This window comes from Anastrepha obliqua, chromosome 1 (genome assembly GCF_027943255.1).
Source record: "Anastrepha obliqua isolate idAnaObli1 chromosome 1, idAnaObli1_1.0, whole genome shotgun sequence".
In the NCBI taxonomy this organism is placed as follows: Eukaryota; Metazoa; Arthropoda; class Insecta; order Diptera; family Tephritidae; genus Anastrepha; species Anastrepha obliqua.
The window spans coordinates 139,532,443-139,558,994 of record NC_072892.1 but is presented as its reverse complement, the minus strand read 5'-3'; the positions used below and the strand labels follow the sequence as shown (position 1 = coordinate 139,558,994).

At 39.0% G+C, this 26,552-nt stretch overlaps 1 protein-coding gene across 1 annotated transcript in view; it reads right to left on the bottom strand.

Annotated features, from left to right (window-relative positions):
• LOC129236327 (acetylcholinesterase) overlaps window positions 1–26,552 on the bottom strand; it is a 255,679-nt gene that overhangs the window by 208,020 nt on the left and 21,107 nt on the right. The window contains exon 2 of the mRNA XM_054870657.1: window positions 9,023–10,992. Within this exon, the coding sequence (XP_054726632.1) occupies window positions 9,023–9,381 (359 nt within the window). The 5' untranslated portion in view covers window positions 9,382–10,992. The remainder of the gene's footprint in view (window positions 1–9,022; window positions 10,993–26,552) is intronic.

Below are 26,552 nucleotides of genomic sequence, written 5' to 3'. Positions count from 1 at the left end.
TTTTTTATAGCCGATTCAAAAAGCAAATTTTACATGGCCGACCCTATATATATTTCTACATACATTAGTTTGGGGGAAAAAATCCATTATTTTCTCGGTAGATGGTTGTAGTGACCGATATTTCGGAAAGTATCGATAAAAAAGTTTAAAGTTTTTGCTCGGGACTTTTGACACTAAAAATTATTTTGCTGTTTTCTGTTTGCTCCATTCAATTGTGCGATACAGGGTGTTAAGAATGGAAGTCAACAAAGAGAAAATTCCGCGCATTTTACAGGTATTCTTTGATAAAGGCGAAAATGCCAGAGAGGCCGCTGAAATTGTGAAGGGTGAAAATTCAAATTTGAAAGAGGCGAGCCAAGAAGCACAAAGTGATTGATAATACCTTAAACACTCAGACTAAAGAGCGCACTGTATCCAAAGCCCTGGAAAATAAAAGGGTAGATAGTCAATGAGGAAAGGAGAGAAGTGACAGAGAGAAAGAGATAGGATAGGATATAATAGAAGCAGAGACAGAGATATCTATATCGTAAAGATTTCTCAGATCCTTTGACAAATATGAAAATATCCTCCTCCAGTTTGAGAGAACGAATATTACTCAGTCTCATGACATCGGAACCCTGAATTCGTGGCCTTGCTCTAGCAAAGGCAGTTCACTCACAGAGTAAATGCTCAGTGCTATCCGCCTCCTCCAAGCAAGGCAAGTAAATTGGGGGCATAATGATGCCAGTGGTGATCATATGTCGATCCCATGAGTTTTGTGGTGTAATAACACTAACCATCACAGAGCCTCTTTTCTTCCAAGTTTGAAATGAAAGTGCAAAAATTGTTTGGCTCTGGTTCCTATGGGGTAACCGCTGATGTGGAGTTAATTTTCTTGAATACTGTGTTATCCTGGTACTCATATAAGTTCAAGCTTATGCCGTCTTGCAACAGAATTAATCTTCTTCGTACATTCTTGAGCAGTATTTGAGGTTTGATCACAGAATTGCTAATTGTGTGTAGGTGAACTATTCTGGTGAACTGGTTGTCGGTTGACACACCTAGGCCTGCTGTAGGCCCATTGTGATACCACCGGGGCTGTCTCCTCTCCTCACTCTACATTGTCCTTATTGAACCAACCTGTGGCTTTGATATATCTAACAAGACTTGTTATTTTAATATTAGCTACTTCTGCCAAGTTATTCAGGAAACTTTTTTCTAAAATATTGAACCTTCTTCTATCCAGATCCATGCACCCGCATAGAAAGTGTTCTATAGTCTCTTCTTCTTCGATGTCGTTACAGCTTCTACAATAGTCGTTATTGGGCGCTCCCAGTCTGCTGACATGCCTGCCAATCAGACAATGCCCTGTTAGGACCCCGAAAATATTTCTCATGTTTTTCCTGCTTAGTTTCAACAGTCGGTTTGTGCGGCCCTTGTTCCATTCCGGCCACGTCATTCTACTAAATAGTTGCACAGGTCAGGGACTGGGACCTGAGACCATTGCATGTTGCTAGAGGTATATGTATGTTCGCTGGATCGGTAATGTGGTACCCAATCTCGCTAGTTCAACTGCTTTGCAGTTGCCTTCTATGTCTCTATGACCCGGCACCCAGAGCAGGTTTATTACAAAGTACTGTGATAGTTCTGTCAGAACGTCGATACATTATTTTACTGTCTTCGAGTTAATATTAGGCGATTTTAAAGCTTTCAGGGCCGATTGGCTATCTGAATATATGTTTATATCTCTTGTTGTGAGCACACTTTTATTTAGGGCTAACAGGCCTTCCCTGATAGCCAATATTTCAGCATGAAATACGCTACAGTGATCAGGTAACCGGAATGAGATGTTGGCATTCATTCTTTCGTACGATCTAAGTAAATAAATAAATAAAACGGGCATTCTTGAGTAGTAATATTCTTGCCTTTTGCACTTTAACAAAAATAAAACCAAGTAGTAGCCCTGGCAGTTGTGCTATAGCACTATTCTCATGCTCTTAGCGTGGACAAATTTTTTTTTATTTTTCGTATTACCACCAACGCTTGCCTAGAGCAAGCAAAGCTCTTGAATAATTACAGTTACGAGCGCAATGTCAAGCAAAGCACGGTAATGACATTTGAGCAAGGCGTTTAACTAATTGCATACATTTATTGAGTGTACCTGCAGTGGGCATACATAAGCACGAGTATGAGTATGTATGTACGTGTGCAGAAACATCAAGTATTCTGCACCTACGCCAGTCATAAATGAGTGACCCACGTGCAAGGTGCTTAAAGCTTAAGTTCTCCTCCAGTCAAAGGTAAATAACGGCAGCTAACCAAATACAAATTAATTGAGCTTTCATCACCAGCGCCAACATTATCGGATGCAACACTATGTACAGTTACTCACAGCTTATTTCATACCGAAACGATTTTTTTGAAAAATGTTCTATATTTCATGATATTTCGCGCAACTGGAAAAACAGAGTATGCACCGATAATAAAATAAAATAATAAATTTTGTTTTATTACATTTATCAACATAAAATAATATAGAAAAAAGCTTATGGCGCCAAGTTTAGAAAAATCCAACAACAAGCGCTCCAAAATTAACTGGAATGGCCAAAAAGCATTTAGGTAAGACTGGCCATCCACAAACTGTTCGAGGACTACTGAGAAAAAAAATTAAATCACAGAATAGCCCCTTATAGTTGGTTGGTTGGTAGAGGTGCTGTCTGAGTGACACATTCCAAACACAATTCACACAAAGGGGGACACTTTGGTACATCACTAGTAGAACAACTGCCCTTGTTTACTCAAACACTCTTGATTTGACTATAAATCCGCCATAGACGATATTATTTTCTGCCCTACAATTTCTACCAAGTTGTTCATTGAGAATTCCTCAGCATTCTATGTCGCAGAGATCACAGGCTTGGACACTCACACAGATAGTGGAAGACCGCGTCCGTCGGCTATTGTTGATCTAATACTGAATATGTCTCCGCGTCGACTATTTACTCCGATAACCAAGTGGCTATTAGTGGCCTAGGCTGAATTATGATGCATTTGAAACTGGTCAGGGTACCACAACCTGGTTCCACTTTCGATTGCAGCCGAATTCTTTGACATAAGGCTAATCTGGGTACCTGGTCATAGCGACATTGCGAGAAACTGCGAAGTGGATGAGCTGGCCAGACCTATTTCATTTCAATTCAACCGGGTTATTCGGGTCATGTTTTTCGATTTCGATGAAACTTAAATATGTTGCTCTCTGGTGAAAGTAATGAAACACGTATTTTTTTGTTCTTTTTTATTATTTTGGGGGACATCAGAAATCGTTTTAGAGGTATGGTTCCTTCGGCAACATTTTTTATTCTGATCCCTAGAATATGATTTTCACAGAGCAATGGGCGATTTTTTTGCCTTCCCACAAATCGACCCGGCCTAATGTACAGTAACCTTGAACAGGCAGCTGCGGTTGTCGAGCATTTATAAACATATATTTACATACATATCTGGGTGCAAACATATTTACGGAGCCGCGGGCACTCGACTTGACAAAAATTGAATATTGGCAAATAATTCTACGCGAAATATTCCAATATTGACTATTTTCGAATTGTCGTTTTATGAATGAAAGTACTTGCTCTTAGAACTATGAGCTCGAATTTATAAATCAATTTTTTGATGATGAGTTTTTGTTGCACAGTACAATAGTTGAAACTGTTCGGCGCCGCCGCGACTGTTCAGCGCTATGGCAACTATGTAGTATGATTAGAGTTGGGTTTCGGGAATTTCCCGACGGGAATTCTCGAGAAATTCTCGATATTTTTCCATCCCGAATCTCGAGAATTGAAATTTTCAGCATTTCGGGAAATCCCGAATCTCGAGAATGTTTCAAGATTTCTCGAGAAATGAATTTTTTTTTTTAATTTTTTGTTGTCAAATATTAAGAGAAAAACAATTCTTTCAAAAGTAAAAGAATACACATACATATGATTAATACCTGGAAACACCAAACTGTAACGGCCATTATGTTACAAAGAATCGCACACTACATACTGTTTCGCAGAATCACATACAACTCACACCATAGTTTCAATTGCTATGCGAAAAGCCACAACAGTATAACTGTTCCATTTGTTTGTTTGTTTGTTTTTTTTTTTTTGTTTTAGGGTGACTACAGAGTAAATGCTAGGTGCGTTGGTATACTATGTCGAGGGAAAGCACTGTAACATCAAGCTAATGAAGTTTAGTTTTATGTGTTTCTTATATGTAGCAGCAGTTAAGCAATTAGAAATGCTTTGAAAATAGTCAAGCAATTTCAATTTGTTCGCAGACTGCACAGACGACGTTTGTAAATTTATTTTTTGTAGTGAGCGGGTGCATTTCATTTTCTGGTACCTGATTAAGTATAAATTATACACCGTATAATAAAATATTTTGTGGTCCAAATATTACTTATTTTTAAGTTTTGATTCGACGTATCGTTGACTGTGAGTACCGGTTAGTTACTTCCTTTAAAAACAAAATTTAAAATAAATTTTGAATTTTTAGCATTAAAAATCATGAGTTCAGAATACGAATACGACCAAGTTTGGCAGCTTTTCAAGCGATTTGACGACGAAGCAACATGTTTGAAATGCAATAAGATCATTAAATGCAAGTCAGGGTCAACATCTGGACTTCACCGTCACATGGAGAGGATACACAACATGAAGCGAAGGGAACATGAGGCTCCAAAAGAACAGCCACCAGCCAAGAAGACCCGAACTCTTCACAACTTTTTCAATACTTCTTCCTCGCCTGAATCGCTTGAACAAATTGTTGCAAAATTGGCTGCAAAAGATGGAATTCCAATAAACGCGATAACAAAAAGTGAGTTCATTCGTAATAGTATCAGCCGCTTAGGATTTCATCTTCCAAAGTGTCACAAAGCTGTTCTGGGTTTGGTTATGAAGTACTGCACGAAAATAAAAAGCGATTTGAAGATCAAAATTGAAAATTTTAAATCTGCACAGCGTAAGTTCAGCTTGAGCATCGACGAGTGGACAAGCGTGCGAAACCGACGTTACATGAACATCCATATATATTATGACGATGGACAATCTGACAACCTTGGCCTGGTTCGCATTCAGGAATCATGTCCCGCTGAAAAAGTATATGAGCTCGTAAATGCAAAGCTTTCAGACTTGAATATAAAACTACAGTCCGACATCGTGGCTATTACAAGTGATGGTGCCAGTGTCATGATCAAATTTGGGAGACTATCACCAGCGCATCAACAGATTTGCTACAATCACGGCATACATTTGGCGGTCATGGAGGTAATGTACCAGAAACGAAAAGTCGCAAACAGGAGTGACGTAAGCGATGGAGACGATTCGGATGATAGAGGCTCCGATGAAAATGAAAACAATGCAGCCAGTACTTCATTTTCCGACATTAATGCGGAAAACGCTTCCGATGACGAGGACGACAATATCGTATTTGTTGCTGACAAGACGGTCACTATAAAGTCTGCATTTGAAATCGTAAAAAAGGTTCGCAAGATAGTTTTGAAATTCAAGAATATATATGAAAAAACTGGAGAGAAAAGACAAAATGTTGAAAGACTGATCGGGGCTTTTAACACTGTTAAGCCAACATCGACTCAAAATGAGAGGAATCTGTGTTTTTTAAAACACCATTTTGGAAAATAATGTTTACAATCACTTTTTTCCCCTATTTTAATAAGTATAATCTTGAATTATTTTTGTTTTGAATTTTTTTGTAATTATTTTTGTTTCACTTTTTTGTTTGCAATAATTGAAATAGTAATATCTTCAAATATTTTTTTATGTAATTTATACTTTAATAAAAATAAATAAAAATAATATTTTATGAAATTCATTGCTCTTACACTGGTTTTAGATTTTTTTTTTAATTTTTTGGAATTTTTCCCGAATTTTCGAGAATTCTCGAGAAATCTCAAAAATTATTTTCGGGAAATCCCGCATCTCGAGAATTGAAATTTTCGTTATTTCGGGAAATCCCGATTCTCGAGATTGGGATTTTCTCGGGAAATACCCAACTCTAAGTATGATGGCCGCTACGCCTGCGCCTATTAATGCATTTTGTTCTTGTAGTCGCTAGGCATAGAATTTTAGCTTTGGACGACATACACATTTACAGGAATAAAGTGAGTGGCCTGTGTGTGCGGTTGTATGTAGATGCATATGTGTATATTAATAAGCATTGTTTTGCTGGAAGTTCAGAACACAAATATGTATGTACGTACATAGGCTAGGCCATAGTAGTATAGCATACATACATATGTATAAAAAATTCAAACCAAGCGTCCTACGAATGTTTGTGTTATGTTAGTACGTCTGTGTATTATACGCGCTACGACGCTCATAATAGCAACCGCGTGTGCTGTATTGCGTCCGTATTTTTATATTCGTAAATATTTTAATTTTTAAATATTTACCGCAATTATGCTGAAAAATAATGCAGAAAAGTGTCGTGAATATCGACAGAAAAAAACAACAATTGACGCGGTATTTCGAAGATATGTTGACAATATCGAAACTAAAGCATTTGTATCATATTTTAGCTATCATAAGCCATTCGTATCATTTGTTGAAATTGAAAACATTGAGGATGAATAATAATAAAATGAAGAAAATAAAATATGAACTTTATAGCAATATTATAATGAACCTATAATTATCCCGCTCCTAATCCTGCTTTCGCCTCATTCTCTCTCAGTTTGTTTTACGGAAGGTTTCACTTCTATCGCTTCTAACCGTTAGACTGATATTTTTTTTTTTATAACTTTTTCCAAATCAAGAGGACACCTCAAACTTCAATTAAGGTGAATGCCCAGTAGTTTGCAATGAGTAGTTATTGAGTAATGAATTTTTGAGTAAAAAACTTGTTTCGCACTTTTTGTTTTTTGCAAAATAAAAAATTTTCGACTACTTTTTTGCAACTGTTTCTACATGAAATCGCTCGTGTAAGTAATGACGATCTTTTTGAATCCACAATTATTAAAATCAGTTCATTTTTGACTACGTTATGAGCATTTAAAAAAAAATTCTTATATTATTTAAAAAAAATCGATTTTTAGCCGAAAAACAAAATTGCCGATACAGCTTGAAACAATTTTTTTTCGGGCGAACAAAAAAATACGTATCTCATCATTTTGGCCAGAGAGCAACATATTTGAGTTCTATCGAAATCGAAGAACATGTCCCAAATAGCCCTTTTGAACTGAAATGGAAAAAATCTATATAAGAACATTTTTTTTAATTACTCATACCTTAGTCAAAAATAAGCCGATTTGAATGATTCTGGGTTCAAAATAATCGTAATTACTTACACAAGCGATTTCATGTAGAAACAATTGCAAAAAAGTAGTTGAAAATTTTTTATTTTGCAAAAAACAAAAAGTTCGAAACAGGTTTTTTACTCAAAAATTCATTACTCAATAACAACTCATTTTAGCTACTGGGCATTCAGCTAAATTGAAGTTTGAGGTGTCCTCTTGATTTGGAAAAAGTTATAAAAAAAAAAAATACACTTTTTGAAATATTGAATTTCGAAAAAATTTCAATTTTTTTTCTTTTTAGCTAAATAAAAAAATGTCAACTACCTTTTTGCAATTGTTTCTACATGAAGTCGCTCGTGTAAGTAATTACGATCATTTTGAACCCAGAATTATTAAAATCGGTTCATATTTGACTAAGTTATGGGCGTTAAAAAAAAATTTTTTCTTATATAATTAAAAAAAATCGAGTTTGAGCCGAAAAACAAAATTGCCGATAACTGTTGAAAAAATTTTTTTTCGGGCGAACAAAAAAATACGTGTTTCATTATTTTGACCAAAGAGCAACATATTTAAGTTTCATCGAAATCGAAGAACATGACCCGAATAGCCCGGTTGAATTGAAATGGAAAGCATCTAGACTCGTCACAAACCTTACCTTTTTTTCTTGTCAGAACAAACTAGCATTATCAAGCCAGCCCTCAGACAAGCTCGAGTTCCTTTTTTAATTTTTTTTTTCTAATTTTCTTTCTTTTTCTTCTTTACCTCAAGCCTTATTCGAGCGAAGGTAGTATCATTCTTTTCTTTACATGCTGAGCAAAGTAGACTATCTGGGATGCTTATAGAAAGTGGCCCAACCAGCTGCCTACAGTCCATTCTGCTTAATGATAGGAGGATTGGCGATAGTCGGTCGGACATGACAGGTAACATCAGTTTTGCCCACCTGTAACCTCTCTCAGCCTGCCAAGCTCGCTTGTGGGTAGAAGTAACCCGTTTGCTAACCGTGGCTTTGATGGCTGCAGAAGAGAGTGGCAGAACGGACTCCGGGCCAAAGAAGTTGGCCTCAGAGCTCATCCTAGCTAAAGAGTCAGAGGAATCGTTACCCGCGATACCCACGTGATCTGATCTTAAAAAGGCGATACTTGAAGAATGGAACCAAATTAGTCCAGAATACACAAAAAAATAGGTTGACTCCATACCACGTAGATTTCAAGCTGTAATTAGTAATAAAGGATACTCAACAAAGCACTAAATACTTTAAAATTTTAAAAATTAAAAATAAATAGTTGTTTTTTTTTAAGTTCCAACATTTAAGCTGCGATGTGAAATCTCTAGATGTTTTTTGCATTTTTTGTTTAGTTTTTTTTTTTTGCATTACGATGAAATGAGTGGTCACTTTTTTGTATTTTATATTGAGAAACGGGATAAAATAAATAAAAAAAATTTCTATCTTATGAAATATAAAAAACCTTGCAAAAGATTACATCTGTATCAAATTAGGTGCGAGTGACTGTATATGCACATATGCAAGTACATTCACGCATGCACTTCACCCGATACGGCCAATTAATAACGCAACAGACATAACAGCATTTGTATTTTGAAGCCTTGTTGGCATGCCCTTCCTAAGACCAACAACCCTTTATGCCTCATTGCCCTCCCCTTTGTTCATTTGCAAACTGTCATGATTGTGGACTTTTATTTTAATTGTTTTTCTTTCTCGCTTTAAATTGGCTTTGTACTCACCTTTCTTGCACACAAGTTGCCGGCAGCCGCGTTGCATCCAACACACCGTGCCAGGGTTCCGCTGGCACCGGTTTGCGAAATCGTAAATCATCCAACGGTGGCTTGGCATAGGGTATGCCCGTGTACACGTGCACCTCCCGACCCTGCACGGTGACGGAGCGTCCGCGCACCGGACCGCTTGCCGTTTGCACCACTAGCCGATCGATGACGCCATATACGGAGGACATACGCAACAATAGAACAACAATGGCGAATAGGCCACGACCGATATCACCGCTCAGCATGGACGACGCGACGCCATATTGCGGCGGCGGCAACAACAACGACGGCGCTGAGGGTAAGAATGACGCTCGAGCCATGCTAATCAAATGTATGGGGGGAAAGTTAGCGAAGCGCAAAATGCAAAGCGACAACGTTTGAACAACGTACGCGTACCCGAACGAACACTGGCTCACTAACTAACTGGTTGAGCTAACTCGAGAACACTCAGAACACTCAGCTGATTGACTGGTTGCCTGGTTCAATTGGCTGCTCGACTCACTGCCTGACCTGGCTATGTGCTTTTATTGAAAAACACGCGCAAACACACTAACAGCCGGTTTGGCATGGAAGTGGAGAGTAATTGTTTGCTACCGCACGCACACACACATACACTAGAAAATACTCGTCGCCGCAATTCGACTCAGTTCGACACGACACGACGCGACGCGATGCGATGCGATACGGCTCACAACGATGCGAAAACCGACTGCGACGGCGATTGGTTTTGCTGCTGTAAAACTAGGCCGACGCTTAGCCCTGCGAAGCTGCGTAACTTTCGCTGGCAAATTAAATGACGTCACTACACCACTTAGCTCAGCTGGTGGCCCTATTAGGTCAAATACTCTTACTAGACTGCCACAGGCTGCCGCATATAAGACCTTTGCGCGCCGTGCGTCCAACAACCACACGCCCGACTCTCCGCACCTCAACTGCTCGTTTAGTGCGTCACAAAGCGCAGCAACTCAGCCTGTGACTAGCGCTGCTCGCTGGTGTGTTTGCTCAAACGGGTTGCCCTTCAGCGAATATGGTGCGCCACGCCACACACCCCTGCGTCACTTGCAATTGGAAATCGCTTGTTGGCTTAGTGGCTCGGTGATTGCGCTTTCGTTGTGGCTTTTTAGCTTTTCGACTTTAGACTTTTGGCTTTTGAATGTTGGCTCGCACGCTTTTGTCCCTTGCACTTGCAATTGTACACCGCCTGTTGGTAATGTGATTTTTTCTTTACTCCTCCACCCTTGTCCTTATCCCTTATCCTAAAGCGCAACGTGCAACGTGCAAGATTTGCGGCAGTGTTTGCTCTGCTTAGGTCACGTACGTCACTGCCGTTTTGGTTGTGTTGCAACTGTCAAATGTGCTGTGTGTCAGACGAGTTGAAAAAGATAAGGATGCGCGTATGTAATGCCGCTTTTGTTTTATTTTTTTTTTGCTCAACACTCTGCAACCGGCTGTTCGTATGCCTCACGTATTTCACTGTGCTCGGAATGAATGCAACACATTGGCTGAAACATGTGTTGCGGAAGATTTTATTCTGATTTACTGTTGCCACAAAAACACTGCAACTGCCTTGTTTCACTTCGCGTTTCGTCGCATCAAAAAACGGCCAGAGTTGCCACAATCTGCGCTTAGAGCTTACTTGCAATCCACGCGAAATTTATGCTCGTATATAAACTTAATCTGCCTTTGTCCCAGTTGTGTTGGAATATTTTGCTGTTTTTCACTACTCTTCTTATTCACTGCTGCGCGCCCTTGCCATCCTTCGCACGCTGTCTCACTGCCACAAATGCCTGCTGCGAACTTTGCTTGTCCACTAAGCCTTGTCTTTATGTTTTTTGTTGCAAAAAAAACTGCAATTGCCGCTGCTACTTCCAGTTTTTCCTCTTACTCGTAGTTCAGCTTCCTCTTCCCCTTGCCATTCAATCTGGTTCAATCTGCAAATGAAATAAAAGCAAGAAGAAATGAAGATAAGTTAACATGCAATTTCAGTGCACTCAGAAACACACATAGCGAAAAAAGGTTGCACAATTGAAAATTAACAAAAAACAGAAAGGAAAAAATAAAATAAAATAAAAAATGTTTGAACTAAGTAACAAGTGCGCGCTCACAACACAGGAAAACCACTCGAAACTTTTCCTTGCATTCATGCTGTGTCTCAATTTGTTGCACTGACAGTGGCGTGCACACACAAAGGCGCTGTGCGCACCCATACAAATGAACGACATGACCACTTCACACACACACACGCACACACTTGATATTTTACTTTCAAACCATCAACTGCTCGGTACCGCATTCAGTGTGTGCATATGTAGTGGGCAGCCACGCCCCTCACTCTCTGTAGCCACACCCACGTACTTAGAATGTTGCTTGCTGCCCATTACATGCTGCCATGTGTGCTTACTTAAGTGCTTAAGCGTATTTGTCTGTTGTCTGTTGATATTTAGATTTTATTTTCCTATTCACTACTCTACATTTGCTGCTTCTGCTTCTTCTTCCTCTTCTCCGTCTTCTCCTTCTTGCTCTTCTACCTCTTCTTCTCCTTCTTCTTCTTCTTCTTCTTCGGCTATTGCACACAAATTGTTGATTTTGGATTGGATTTAGTTGAAAAGAATTGTGGGAAAAAATATTTTCTTGAGTACCCATAAAAAAGGAATGCGGCATTTTGCGGTGTTGCACTCGTGCGTACATTCGAAAAGTACATAATTTCTTAAGAAGCGTAAGTGCTTTTAAGTTTAGAGTTTGGTGAAATGGATAAGTGGTGCTCATACTTAGGCGGTTGTAAGGAAGTTTGAGTTTTCGTTGAGGTTTTCTTTAAGAATTTAGGAGGAAAATTTTATTTTCCCAAGAAAAAGAAGAAACAATTTTATAAGACTTGCAAAACATAGCACTTCCGACTTCATTCACAAGAAGAACATAAATTTAAAGCATGGTTAGTGTATGGCTTTTTCTAATCATTATAAACATAAAAAAATCCATACATTAACATAAAATAGCGAAGCTATGGCAAAAAACCCTAAAATCAACGTTGACAAAAGTCTACATACAGTACACAAATGTCTTACTCCAGTGTGAAAAACTTCACTTAACTCTAAGTAATATTGCTCCTTAGGATTTAGTTGGTCCACCATGAGCATCAATTACAGCTTGAAGCCGTCGTGGCATCGAGATGACTAAATTTGTGAACTCTGCAGAAGTTATATTGTTCAAAGCTTCTATTAGTCGTTTTTTGAGTACTGAAGCGCTTGGAATCGGATTTTTTCTAGTTTTTCGATCTAAAATTTCCCAGACATGTTCAATAATATTCAAATCTGGGCTTTGCGGTGGTGTATTTAATTGCCTTGGAGCATGGTAAAGCAGCCAATTCTTCACAATGTGTGCTTTGGATCGTTATCCTGATGAAAGACCCAACCTGGACCAAGCTCCAAATCATCCACCGAAGATTTCAGATTGACTTCCAATAGTGATTTGTATTTATAACGATCCATATTACCTTGAATAAATACTAATATTCTAACTCAAGATGCCGCAACAGCTCCCCAAATAATTACATTGCCGCCACCATGCTTCACTGTGGATACCAAATTCTTCGGACTCAGTGCAGTATTTTTTTTCCTCCACACTTTTGCTCTTCCATCGCTACCAAATATCTTAAACTTCGACTCATCTGTAAACAAAACTTTTTGCCAAAAATGCATCCCCTTTTCCCTGTGTGCTTTGGCGAACTCTAGACGAAGTTTACGGTTTTTTCTGAAATAAGAGGCGTTTTTTCGTGATGTTCTACTATGAAAGCCGTTTTTGTTCAGAGCTCTTTGATTTGTTCTTGGATGAGCACACTTGTTGGATGAGCTTGCTATATCCTCGCCCAATTTCGGAGCAGAAACTTTTGGATTTTTGTCCACTTCTTTTAAAATCAAGCTGACGTCTCTGCGAGATAGTTTGCTCGGGCGGCCACTGCGCGGCTTATTTTCGGTGGAACCACTATTTTTAAAGTTTTTTACAATGGTCTGGACTGTTGCATGACTTAAGTTTTAGATTTTTGAAATTTCGCCATATGATTTTTTTTCATTCCTGTGCTGAATAACTAAATTTCTAACGTCAACCGATATTTCTTTTCGAGGAGCCATTGTAGATGCTTAAGTACTCAAATTGCAACTAAAATCAATATTAGCAAAGCAATAAACGTAAGAAAAGGAAAGAAATAGGCAAACGGTATTTTACCGTTATCACAACATAGGATATCAGATTACAAGCTAGGAAATCGGTTCTGTATGTACACTTTTGTCAACGCTGTTTTTGCGTTTTTTAGCATAACTGTGTTGTTTTATGTTAAAGAATGGATTTGTTTTAGTTAAGTCGAATAGAAAAAGATTTGAAATGAATTTGCATTAACACGTTTTTAAGCAAAGAGTTTGTACTTTGTAAAAAATGAAAGGGAGGGGTGTATGTAGACTTCTGTGGGCTACTGTAAGTACAGAATGCACAGGTGTGACCAACATCACACCGTTAACCGACTCTTAGCTATTTTGAAGGAATCAGCAGCTTTGCTGACGTAGCAAGGGATATGACAGCAGTTTGTTTACGAAAAAACTGAAACTGTGTTGGTGATATACAAAATAATCGGCGTGATCAATGATGTTGTTGTTGTAGCAGTTCACCTAGTCATGTCACTTGATGTTATCCTATAAATGGAGGGAGGTATATGCCAACTCCAAACGGCAAGTGGATTTTTATTAGGAAATTTTTCATGGAAGAGATAGTCCCGGAAGTTTTTCACAGCCTTTTGTGTAGCGACCGCTTTAAGCAAAATCTTTTTCTATCAATTTTGGTATTTCGTGCCCGGGGTCTCGAATCCGTGCACTTCCGAATGGTAGTCACGCACCACTCCATTCGGCTACTAATACTAAGTTTTTCATCTATTTAAAAAATTCCATTGCGTGAACGTAAACCCAAAAAGTTGTACTGAGGCCATCAAACTAAGCTTTTCGAAAATGTTTCAGTCGCTGATTATCGCCATTTTGAATTTTGAAAAACTGCCATCGGATTTACAATCAGCGACTCCAAAACCCTCCAGGTAATCATGATTCTGAGATTCTTCTTCTGTTGCTTGATTACCAAGCGGTTATCGCGCGATTGTGGCCGAGTTTAACAAAGCACGCCAATCAATTCTTTCTTTTGCTAACCGGTGCTAGTTCGACACACCAAGTGAAGTCAAATCCTTATCAGCTTGATATTCCCAACGCAGATGAGGTCTTCCTCTTCCTCTGCTACCACCAGCTGGTACCGCAGCGGATAATTCAGAGCCGGAGCGTTTGTATCCATTCGGACGACATGACCCAGCCAACGAAGCTACTGGATATTTTTTGCTGCACTATGTCTGCGTCGTCGTAAAGCTCGTACAGTCCATCGTTTCATGGTCTGCGTTATTCGCCTCGCTTTCACTCAAACACTTCCAGCGACATCTCATCGGATGTAGTCATCGTCCATTGCCATTCGTTAGGATGGGCATCTTGAGAGCCTTAGAAAGTATTAATATTGATCATCGAAATTTACCAATCAATTACTTCTTTAGTCCAAAGTAGCACTTGTTGGCAGGAGAGATTCTCCGTTGGATTTCAAGGCTGACTTTGTTTATGAGCTTAGCTCATAGTAATTTGGGATTCAATCGCAGCCATTGGAGCTTAAAAGGTTATCCCCATTTTAATCAAGGCTGTTGTGTTCTAAAGGGTGGTTAAATTTCAAGGACCGATGTTGAATGTGAACCACACCTAAACGTCAACGACACCGTTGGACTTCTTTCTTTGGGGTTATTTGAAAGAAAAGGTGTACATCGATAAGCCAGCAACAATTCAAGAGCTAAAAGATGAGACAATTCGGCAGATTAACGGCATAGAACCTCAATTATGCCTCAGCGTCATCGAATATTTAGACCATCAGATGAAGGTGTGCCGCCGAGGCTGCGGCGGCCATTTGACCGATATTTTATTCCACACTTAATTGAGCTATACCAATATTATCATAATAAAGAGAAATGACAATAATTTCCTAAAAAAATTGTACTTTATTCAAAATCATCACCGGCCCTTGAAACTTAACCACCGTTTATAATATTTTTTCTTTTGTTTTGTGAAACTTACAGATATTTCAATTACAGTGTAAGCTTCAAGCTTTATTTCCAGCATAAGTTGAAGCCAGGCTAAGGGGGTTGAGAAAACTAAAAACTGCCAAAAAAAAGTCTTTACAAGTTTTTGTGCTAATTTTTCTCAAAAATATTCGTCATCAAAATTTTTGAGTCTCAAAATCGTATAAATCCTACAAAAGTAGATACATCGGAAACCAGTCTCATATAAAAAGAAAAAAAAAACACAATGGCGACCTGTTGACTGTCCACATGCCTTGAGTATAAAAAGGATTATGAATAGGGGATTTAATATGTGTGTATGTGTGTATGGGTACAGCTTTAAGTAAAGACAGATTTTAAAATCTCTTCCATTTTAAAGATCAATAAAAGTGTTACAAAATTTTAACGCTGCTTTTAACTACTTTTGCAATAAGCAAGCACACACTTACAAACCCACACACACATACATAAGCATACATTAGAGAATAACAGTAACCGAACTAATTAGTGCATAGCATTAACCACTGCCCCCCTTGGGACCAAACGAAATTCTATGTTTTACGAGTACTTTCAAAACGTGCACAATTTTGCCATTCCAATTGGATTACTTGTTCAATTTAACCGGCTCGTCAACTACAAATCCACAGAGTTTTCGTCAAATTAATTGCTGTAAATGGACGGTAAAAATGTGGCAGAGCAACGAAGGTATGCAGCTGAAAATTGTTGCTGCAAAACATGTGCAAGATTGGTCAGCAAATAGAAAGAAATTTGAGCGTGTGACACATGGAAAAGCTGAAATGAAATGCAAACGGCAACATGAGTCCTCTGGCGCATTACAGCTGCGGCAAATTGTATTATGCAACCAGACCTGAGACAACCGAAGGTGAAAGACGAAATCATTGCTAGTGTAATCCAATGCACATTTTTCGTGCACATGTTCATGCAGGGTGGGAAAATGCTTGGCAGATGCCGAAAATGCCGGGACTGCTTTATGGTAATTTCGGGATCCCGAAAAATTTAAAATGTATTGTTATAAAATTTTTTTTGCAATAAAGGCTTTTTAATTTCAAGAAACTTGTTTTCGGGGCTATTTTAAGTTAATTTCGGGATACCGAAAAATTTTTAATTTATTGTTATAAAATTTTTTCAGCAATAAAGGCTTTTTAAATTCAAGAAAGTTATTTTAATTTACCTATACAAAATAAGTTAAGCTGCATCATTAAAACTTATATAAAAACCAACTCAGTCAGTCGTAGAAATAAAACGTAATAAATTTCCTTTAAATAAGATTTTAGTTTCCAAAAATATCAAAAAAACTAGACAGCGTCGAACGTTTAGGTCAGACGTTCCCTCGTTTCCAACGAATCCGAATAACATACATATAAGGTGGCACAAAATTAGTCATCCCATATCGTTTTTTTTAACTTTTTTACTAAATAAAAAAAACACAAATATTTTGAGTGAACCAAAATTAATCATCCAATTTCGTTTTCGAATAACTTTTCTACTAAATAAAAAAATAATTTTTTGAGTAATGGAAATCTTTGTTTTAATCTTCACGCGCTCCATTGCTTGTCTGTTTGTATGCTGCAGCTGTCTAGTTCACAAGCGTCCAATATGACAGACCATTTCCAAAAGTTATAAATCTTCTGATTGGGTGATTAATTTGGCGCCGCCTTGCCCTAGTCACTATTAATTCGTGTTCTCATGATTTCTATACAACCCATTGCAAAATGTTATATACACCATTTTTTTCACTTTTGATAAAAAATTTTCAAAATTTCATCAAAATTTTCAACTTTTTACTCAGAATTTTTAGGAATTATTCTGGGTATGCAGATTTATAGCCCATTCAATTTTAGGGTTTTTAACAGAGCGAAAGTTTTGATTGACTACAAATTGCCGTTGATGTTTGACAATTTTTTTCGCTGAGGCGTGAGAATCAATAGAATCCATCGCCAAGTACAAGCAACAGATCTTTTAACTATGAACATGAAATTAAGCAAAAAATTATTAACGTAAACAACCTGAGAAGGCTCACAAAGATACGACTTGATCTGATTTAATGCGAAAGCCGAGAAATTTTAAAAAGTTTTCCACTATTAACAAAATAAGTCATTGTGTGTGTCAGTGTCAAATGCTTTAGAGTGGTCAAGAAGGGCTAGAATTATCACAAGATCTTCATCCATCTTAAGCTTAATACCGTCAGTAACTTTTTAGCGCGCAGTGATACAACTTCTGTGGGATCTGAAGCAAAATTGGTGTTCATTCACTAAAGAATATTTCTTCAAAAAATAGTCGATCTGGCGATGCATTCAATGTGCCAGCACCTTAAACATAAAAGAAGGAGAGCGATTCGATTAAATGCTTGACTAACTTTCTAAGTTTCTTCTATTCAGAGTATAAAACGTCACTTCCATTGGAGTATTTCCATTAGCGAAACGCGCCATTCCTATCAGCTATTCATTTTATTAACTCTCGATTGAACCAAAATTGAAGAAGACTTAAATGACTCACTTTTGTAAACGAAATAGAAAATTTTAAGAAAAATTTGCATAATTTATTAAATCAATCTGCACAAATTTCCTTCAATCGCAAGAGACATAATTTACTCGACGCGCCTATAACAGAAATCGAAATATTTTTAATGGGGGTATAAAATATAAATAAATAATTGGCACTTACACTACTTTTAGGTGTTTGGCCAAGCTCCTCCTCCTATTTGTGGTGTACGTTTTGATGTTATTCCACAAATGGAGGGACCTACAATTTTAAGCAGACTCCGAACGGCAAACTGTTGTTATGAAAAGTTTTTTCACGGCAGAAATACACTCGGAGACTTACCATTGCCTGCCGAGCTGGATATAGGCGTGCAATATCTGCAAATGGCTTTTGGCAGTTTATCCGCCAAGTGTTGAGGTCGAGAGATAGTTCTATCAGCAGGCTGTGCATGTAACAGGTGCTGATCAAGTTTAGATGACTCTAATGATTTGCTTTTCTTGTTATACTGCTTAAATGATAGATTCGTATTTAAGTTAAGTCGAGTCGAGTTAACTTGGCGTGCTGACACGAATCGTGGCATAAAAATCTCGATCTAGTCACAGTTTTTAAGAGATAAATTTAAATCAGCAGGCTTATTTAAAGTATGAGCCACTTACCCAAATTAAAAAATTATTCTTCGTAATTAGCAAGAACTATATCTATTTAGAAAAATCTAAATTGATCCTCCTTCTCTCTCTTGCACGACTTCAAGTTCGTTCCCTCAGGCTGCTCTGGCGTATACGCAACAAAACGATTGCTGATGCTGGCCATCGGCATCCCTCTAACTGTTGCAGGGGGAATTGCGCAACTTATTTCTTAGGAATGCGCAGAAAATATGGAACTCCATTTCTTCATGTGCTATAGCGAAAACCCTCTGGCCCCAGTCAATAGACGGAGGACTCAGAAAGTCCTGGGGACTCTATGACATTCAATTTCCAAACTCGTAGTTGGGTTTACCGGTCATCGTACGATCGGCACGCACACACAGAAAAGCTAGGTTTACCATTTAATCCCCATTGCAGAAGTTGTGGCTAGCTTTCGGAGAAGGAGGCTACACTTTCACTGTAACTGTCCGGGCTTGGCAGCTAGACGATTAAGGTCACTGGGTACTCCTTTTTTCGACAGCACGAGGCAGTGCGCTAACCTTAATCCCATCTATCTTCTCCATTGAATCAATAACTCTGGCCGGCTGTAGATATCTGCCTGTTTGAGGTCTCAAACTCATTTCAAAACGGCGCTTAATTGTTACTTGCGAAGTACCAGACTGATAATTCAGCCTACCTAGTAACTTCTTACTTTGGAAACAGTTTCCTACTCGTTTTGCTTCTTAATCGAGTAACTTATAGAGAACTAAGGAAACCTACTCTTTTTTTTAGGGTGATTGAAAATAGTGAGCTGTTAAGCTCGCCTTTGTGGAATGTGCCACCGTTTGTTTTTAAATAAGTTTCGCCATCGTTTATAGTTTTTAATTTGAAAAAGTGAAGAAAAGGTTAACATGAAATCAATGGTTCAATGATGCACGACAAAACTTCAAATCAAACATACCAACTCATTGTGATAAAATTGGCTTGGCTGGCGATGTGTTTACATCTTTAAACTTCTAAATGAGAGAAATAAGATGTATGAGCTTTTCGGCGTTATAGGCATAGTGCAGAAAATAAACATCCAGCGGCTCTGCTGGCTAGGATACGAATGGATACAAACGCTCCAGCTCTGAAATTATTCGATGTGGTACCAGCTGGTGGGTGCAGAAGAGGAGGAAAAAATGATGACTAATTAAATATAGTTCGGCAAGCTTTGAGAATAAATAATGATTATTTTAATATACTTAAACTTTGTTCAAGCGAAAGTGACATATTTTGCAAATATCTAACCATAGCTTACATTTCTGTCAGTCATTTTTCATTTCAGTCAAAGTCAAGGAAATTAAATTTGGTTCTTTGGGCATTATTCCCGTCTACATCTGGTACATCGAGAGTATGCACACCAATAACAGGCAACTGAAGAGCCTGTCTTCCCAAATTATGGACAGCTGACAAATTATCTCTTCAAAGGCAATCAGAAACTTCTATTGAAATATAGAAAATCGAATTTTCAAAATTACAGTAAAGAAAAGAGTTTTCTCAAGCAGTGCGCAAACTTATTTAACGCATCATTTATTCGACCGCGCTGTACCACATATTTTTAACTGGTTTTATAGTTAGCCGCCACTTTTCTTATTGTAACTCTATTCCTGCTCCTACTAGGCATCCCAGTGGTTATATGTACATAGTGACGTGAAGAAATGCTTGTCCATTTTCGCCATGTCGCACTTGGGGCATGTCATGTCCATTAGCAATGTGTTGCATGCCGGACTGCTGCAACGATTTGCAGTTGACAGCACTCAAGACTTCAAATCGGACTTGTGGTGCTGCTGGTAGTCACACATTCGTACATACTACTTGAAGGCGCCGCAAGTGCACGTGTTCGTGAGTGGTTTGCCATTTTGCAGCAATGCGGGTAGCAGCTACATGACATGTCACACAAATGGCCAACAACGCTTGCTGGCTTACAGTGCAAATACACACATACAGCTGAAATTGACTCGATGGAATGCTTTGGACTTTTGCGCTATTAAATCGCATTTTTCGTATTCTTGCAGTCGAAAATGGCTTTTAAGTGGTTTTTGTTAAATTCCAAAATTGTTGCTTTTGTACATTTATCCACTTCAATTCAAAATCAACTCGTGAAGAGTATGTAAAATTTTTTTTTGCTTCTTTTTGGTTTTGTTTTTCTGCTTGTTTTCCAGCTGGATTTTTCACTGCTGATTTCCTTTAATTAAAGTCCCTTAGCGAGAACAACAGTTAAGTCAAGGTTTTATTTACATTTAAAACATTACGTAGCCCATTGAATGATGGAGGATATCCAACTGAGTAAGTATTATTTTCTATTACGAGTCTTTAATGCACTCTTGCAGCCACAAAAGACTGTCAACTAATGGGTTTCCGACATGCAAAATGTTGTCGAATTCCATTATGTACGATTTGCTAAAACAACAAAAAAAGTCAAATAATATAAAAAATATCAAAGCGAAAAAATTACAAGCACTTTTCTTAAGCTCCCAAAAGGCCTTGCTAACAAGGCGGCCAACAGCAACACGCAAAGAAGTCGCTTAACGTTTGCTGGTAATTCATTTGATTGCTGCAATTAAGTTTTAATTGTCTCTTCACTGCGGCTTCGTGTTTAAAATATTTTGATGTATTCGTTTTTCGTATTCGAGAAAGGGAATAAATTCGAGATACATAAATTTAATTGTAGTTTTGCACATAAAAGATCTTTGACTTACTTTTCTTCGGCGCACATTAAAGAGATGGCTAGAAAGGTCACTAGAATATTCATGACGTTCAAATCGATTGCAGCGAAAAGTTGAGGATGTACACTAAAAATACTAGGATTGATCTACACGGCTATAGGCAGACCTATGATTTCCCCCAACTAAGTCGTCTGGGAGAACTTTTCCGACGAAGCAATCAGTAATAAAAACATTAACAAGGATACCAAGGCATCCGAGTGCTTTCTAGAAATCACACCTCTTCACATTGATAGCCAATCCTATACGTGAAGGATTATCCAAAGAACAATCACAGCTACCATTGGTTTCCACTAGCTCCGCGGAATGGAGATGTTAAACCATGCAGAGGTGAAAAAGCCAATGGGGCATTAAATCGAGTGGCAAATGGACGGCGAAACGCACTCCAACAATAGACCAAAAGGGTCAAAGGAACTTCGGGGAAGTGGGTTATTTCATGACTCAGTTTCTCTCGGGGCACGGATGCTTCCGTAAATACCTATACCGCATGGGCAAGGTAAGCAACCCCGATTGCTTATACTGCAAAGCACAGAGTGGTGTCGCCGAACACATATTCTTTAGCTGCGACAGATGGCTTGTGGAAAGAGCTGCTATGACGGAGCAATTTGGCCACAACACGCCCACCAATATAATAAGCAAAATCCTTCACCGCGAGAACAGCTGGAATGTGGTCCAAAGATACATTGAAGACGTATTACGAAAAAAAAATGAATCTCGACACAATACAACATAGCGAAGCCTCACAGATAGAGACATAAGAAGATGAGCCTATAGCATGAAGCTGGCTACAAGCATGGTGGACCCAGATGTGGTTGAATAGAACTGGTTCATTTCATGGACGCCGTTCTCGGCCCTCACGAAGTAGGGAGTCTCCGTAAAAGAGGAGGAGGGCATGTTTTAGTGGTCACACCACTCAACGCAGTAGACGACGGTCACTGTGAGTGCGACGGCATTTTCAAAATAGGCAGCATTTTAGGAAATTGGCAGCCTCCTTATTTATAGGCCCAGAGCTATATGGTGGCCTAGGAAAAAGTATTGGGAGGTTGAATTAGTTTTAAAGGTGACACACAGATGGCGCTATTTATCACTTTATCGCGTTGGCAATACTGAATATATATTCATGACAAAGCCTCATCCCTAGGCTTTGTTTATCAGTATCTATCATTTCGCTGAAGTATAAACAACGCAGTGTTTTCGTGCTCCGAGTATGTCAACTTTCGTGCCGTCGAAACGCAATTTGCGGGAAGCTTTGCTTTTCTGCTTCAATTTGAAAAAAAATACAGCCCAAGCCCGTGAATTGCTGCAGGAAGCCTACCCAGACCATACTCCGTTGATTTCAACATGTGAGTACTGGTTTCGACAATTCAAAAGTGGTGATTTTCACACCGAAGACAAGGAGCGTCTTGGCCAGCCCAAAAAGTTCGAGGACGCGGAATTGGGGGAATTGGTAAACGAGGACTCGTGCCAAACCCAAGAAGAGCTTGCTGAATCATTGGGCGTTGATAAATCAACCGTTTGCAAGCGTCTAAAAGCGATGGGAATGATCCAAAAGCAAGGACATTGGGTCCCGTACGAGTTGAAGCTGCGCGACGTCGAACGGCGATTTTTTACGTGCGAATTGCTGATCGAGCGACAAAATCGGAAGGGTTTTTTGCATCGGGTGGTGACTGGCGACGAAAAATGGATCCACTACTATAACCCAAAACGCAAAAAATCATGGGGTTTGCCCGGCCACGCATCAACGTCGACGGCCAAGCAGAATATTCACGGCAAGAAAATCATGCTCTGCATTTGGTGGGATCAGGTCGGCGTCGTATATTTTGAGCTGCTCCAACCGGGCGAAACAATCACGGGGGATCGTTACCGACTGCAATTGATGCGTTTAAGCCGGACATTGAAAGAAAAACGGCCGGAAACGGTAAAAAGGCACGACAAGGTTATTTTTCAACATGACAACGCTCGGCCGCATGTTGCTCAACCTGTCAAAAAATACCTTGGAACGCTTGGCTGGGAAGTGTTACCCCACCCGCCGAATATTTTCCTCTCTTATTCAGACAAAGACGATCATGCTGGGAAAATCTACCGGGTCTATCGTAATCAAATTTAATAATTGGTAGCTTTAACCTAAATGGATTCAAAAATTGTAATAGAACAGCTTGCAGATCATCATAGGATTCCCAATAATTGTAAATTGGTCTAGCATCTTACTAAACTGGGAATATACTCCAATGGAACGTGCACGCTCTGTAGGATGGAAGATGAAGTCGTCAAACATGTGCTGGGATCGTGCCTGGCATTTCATTTATTTATTTAAGAAATGAGGCGGTATCTGTAAGACTGTAAAGGCGCTTAAGCGGCACAAGCACCTGGGCAAACATATTTTACGAGAGAACCGGAAAGAGAACTCAATAAAATAGGACAAATACTAAAATTTATTGGGGAAGTTGGACTCACTGGAGAAATAGTCTCAATCCACGAATGTACCCCCTTCCATAGATCTTTCAGGTGGCAGTGCTAAATCTCATCGTAATATAAGTTGGTGAGAAAGAATCCATTGTTTTCTCGATGTTCTGGATTCACAAAGAAGCTCCATGTTTGAGTGTCACACCCATTAGCGCCAAAAAACATGATGGAGCGAATTTACTTCTGCGAAGCCTTAATCAGACGGAATGAAATCGACCCATTCCTTGAATGGATGGTGACTTGGGATGAGAAATGTGCGAAAACAAACGTGGTCAAAGCGTGATGAAGCAGCTCAAACGGTGACCAAACCAGGACTAACGACCAGGAAGGTTCTATTTAGAGTATTTGTTGGGAGTTAAAAAGAATTATGAGTTGCTTCCATATAGTCAAATACTAAATTCAGATCTCTACTGTCTACAACTGGACCGTTTGAAGCTAGCGATTGACCAGAAACGGGCAGTATTGGCCAACAGGAGAACTGTTGTATTCCATCAGGACAACGCAAGGCCACACACGTCTGTAGGTACTCGCCAAAAACTCCTGACACCAACCACCTTTTTCTCTCATTACAAAGCTTCCTGAGTGATAAGAAGTTGGCATCAAGAGAAGTGAAGAGGGTGTGTGAAGCTACCTTTAAAGAGGCAATAAATGACTTAATCTTCCCATAAACTTTGTTGCAAAGTTTACAATGCATACGACGAGAGCGAATTCGCAGGAAAAAGTTCCCTTATTTTTGTTTTTGTTCGTATGCATTTTATATTCAGTTTCTTGGCAAATTTCGCTCGTTACCAATGGAGTGGGAAGCTAAGAAAAATCGCATTGCAGTGACTGCATTATAAAAGTGTGGTAAAAGAGCAAGTGAGATTTACGGATTGCTGGAGAAACTCAATATTTCGAGAATGTGTCTCTACCACACGATCAATCGTTTTTGCCAAACGTCTAAAGTGGCAGACAGAAAAAGAAGTGGTTGTCCTCGTGTGGTTCGAACCAGTGCAGCCATAAAAGCCGTTCGAGAAAGAATTCGCAGAAATTCCCTTAGAAAGTAGAAGATCATGTAAAGGGAAATGAATACAACGACCAGCACGACCATATCAAGACTAATTAGAGATTATCTCCACATGAAAGTCTTCCATCGCTCAACTGGTCGTCTTTTGACATTCCGTTTGAAAAAAATTAGACTCGATAGATATAAGCAGCTCCTTCGGTGGCACGCGGTCAAGGGCCATGAAAATATCATTTTCACAGAAGAGAAAATTTTCACTGTTGAAGAAGTTATTAAAGAGCAAAACGACAAAATCTATGTTAAAACTTCTATATACAAAACCAATGCTGTTCGAAGGGTTTAGAGTGCCTACCATCCAGCATCCGTAATGGTTTGGTGGGGACTATCTTGTAGAGGCCTTACATCTCTTCATTTCTGTGGATAAGAGGTTAAGACGAAGGCAAAAGTGTACCAGAAGGGTGTCTTAGAAAGCATGGTGAAGTAGCTGAGGACAGCGTTGCATCTTCCAGCAAGATTGTGTTCCAGCACATAAGGCAAAAACCACTCAGCAGTGGTTTAAAAACAATATGTCTGGGTTCATGGCCGCTGAAGATTGGCCATCTGCAAGTCCAGATCTGAATCCTTACAGAACACAATTTGTGTGCAGATTTCGAGAGTCTCATACAATCTTTGGTTGGAGCAGCGACTTCAATATCCATAGAAACGGTGCGTACTGCAATAGCTGAATGGCCTAATAATTACATTATTAAATAAAACTAACTTCATTAAAAAAAATATTAAAATTTCGTTTTTATAACCGACTTAACTTGTAACAGAACTTATGGCAGTACTTAGTTTAATAAAATGGAGCATATTTGACCCAAATCAGACAATCCGGAACATCTTAAAGAAAGTTTTGAATTTTACGCAAAGATGAGGGCCTTCTTTTTCTCCACAAACACAAATAATTATATATACCCTATGATCAAAAAGTACCGGGAATGTTTAATTTAAACGAACTGCGCACGTGGGAACCGGTCCATAGTTTTTTCTTATATTGGTAGGCACACATCCGTCACTTTTTAGCGGATCATAAGTGTCTGCTTGGCGTTTGTTTACATCAGTAAACTTTTTTCAATTTGTCGCATTTTGCTATGGATAATTTTGTTGACCGAAGAGTTTTTTTTTTTAATTTTGTGTTGCGAACGAAATTTCGTATGCGATGCACTGAAAATGTTGCGAAAAACCATTTGGCGAATCTGCTATATTGCTAGAACAAATCCATACGAGTGGTATAAAGACTTTAAAAGTGGTCGCACAGTGGTGGAAGATTTGCCTCGTTCCGAACGCCCATCGACGTCGAACACCGATGAAAACGTCAAGAAAGTGAAAGAAATTGTGCTTGAAAATCGTCATAGAGATTTCTAGTGAACTTTGGCATTTCATATAGAACGGCGCAACACATTTTGGTTGATGGTTTGGGTATGAGACACGTTACAGCCAGGCTCGTTCCGAAGGCCCTGAATTTGGTGCAAAAACACCACCGAAAGACAGTTATTGAGGAGATGATTTCTGAAGCCCAAAGTGATCCAACCTTCATGAAATGGATAATTTCTGGCGACGAGACAGGGACGAGATGGGCTATGAATTTGACATGGAAACCAAGCAACAATCGTCTGAGTGGCATTTCGAAGACGAGCCGAAAACGAAAAAATCGCGCCAAAGCCGCTCAAAAGTGAAGGTGATGTTGACTGTTTTCTTCGATAGGCAAGGCGTGGCGCACCATGAGTACCTTTCATAGGACAAGATAGTCAATTCAGAATATTATTTATCCGTTTTGAAGCGTTTGAGAGATGCTATACGTCGCAAACGGCCGGAAATGTGGGCAAACAATTCTTGGATTTTGCATGATGATAACGCGCCATCGCACCGAGCCCAAATTGTGCTGGATTATTTGACCAAACACCAAGTAAATACTATTGTGCAAACACCGTATTCACCTGATATGGCCCCGTGCGACTTCTTTTTGAAGTTGAAG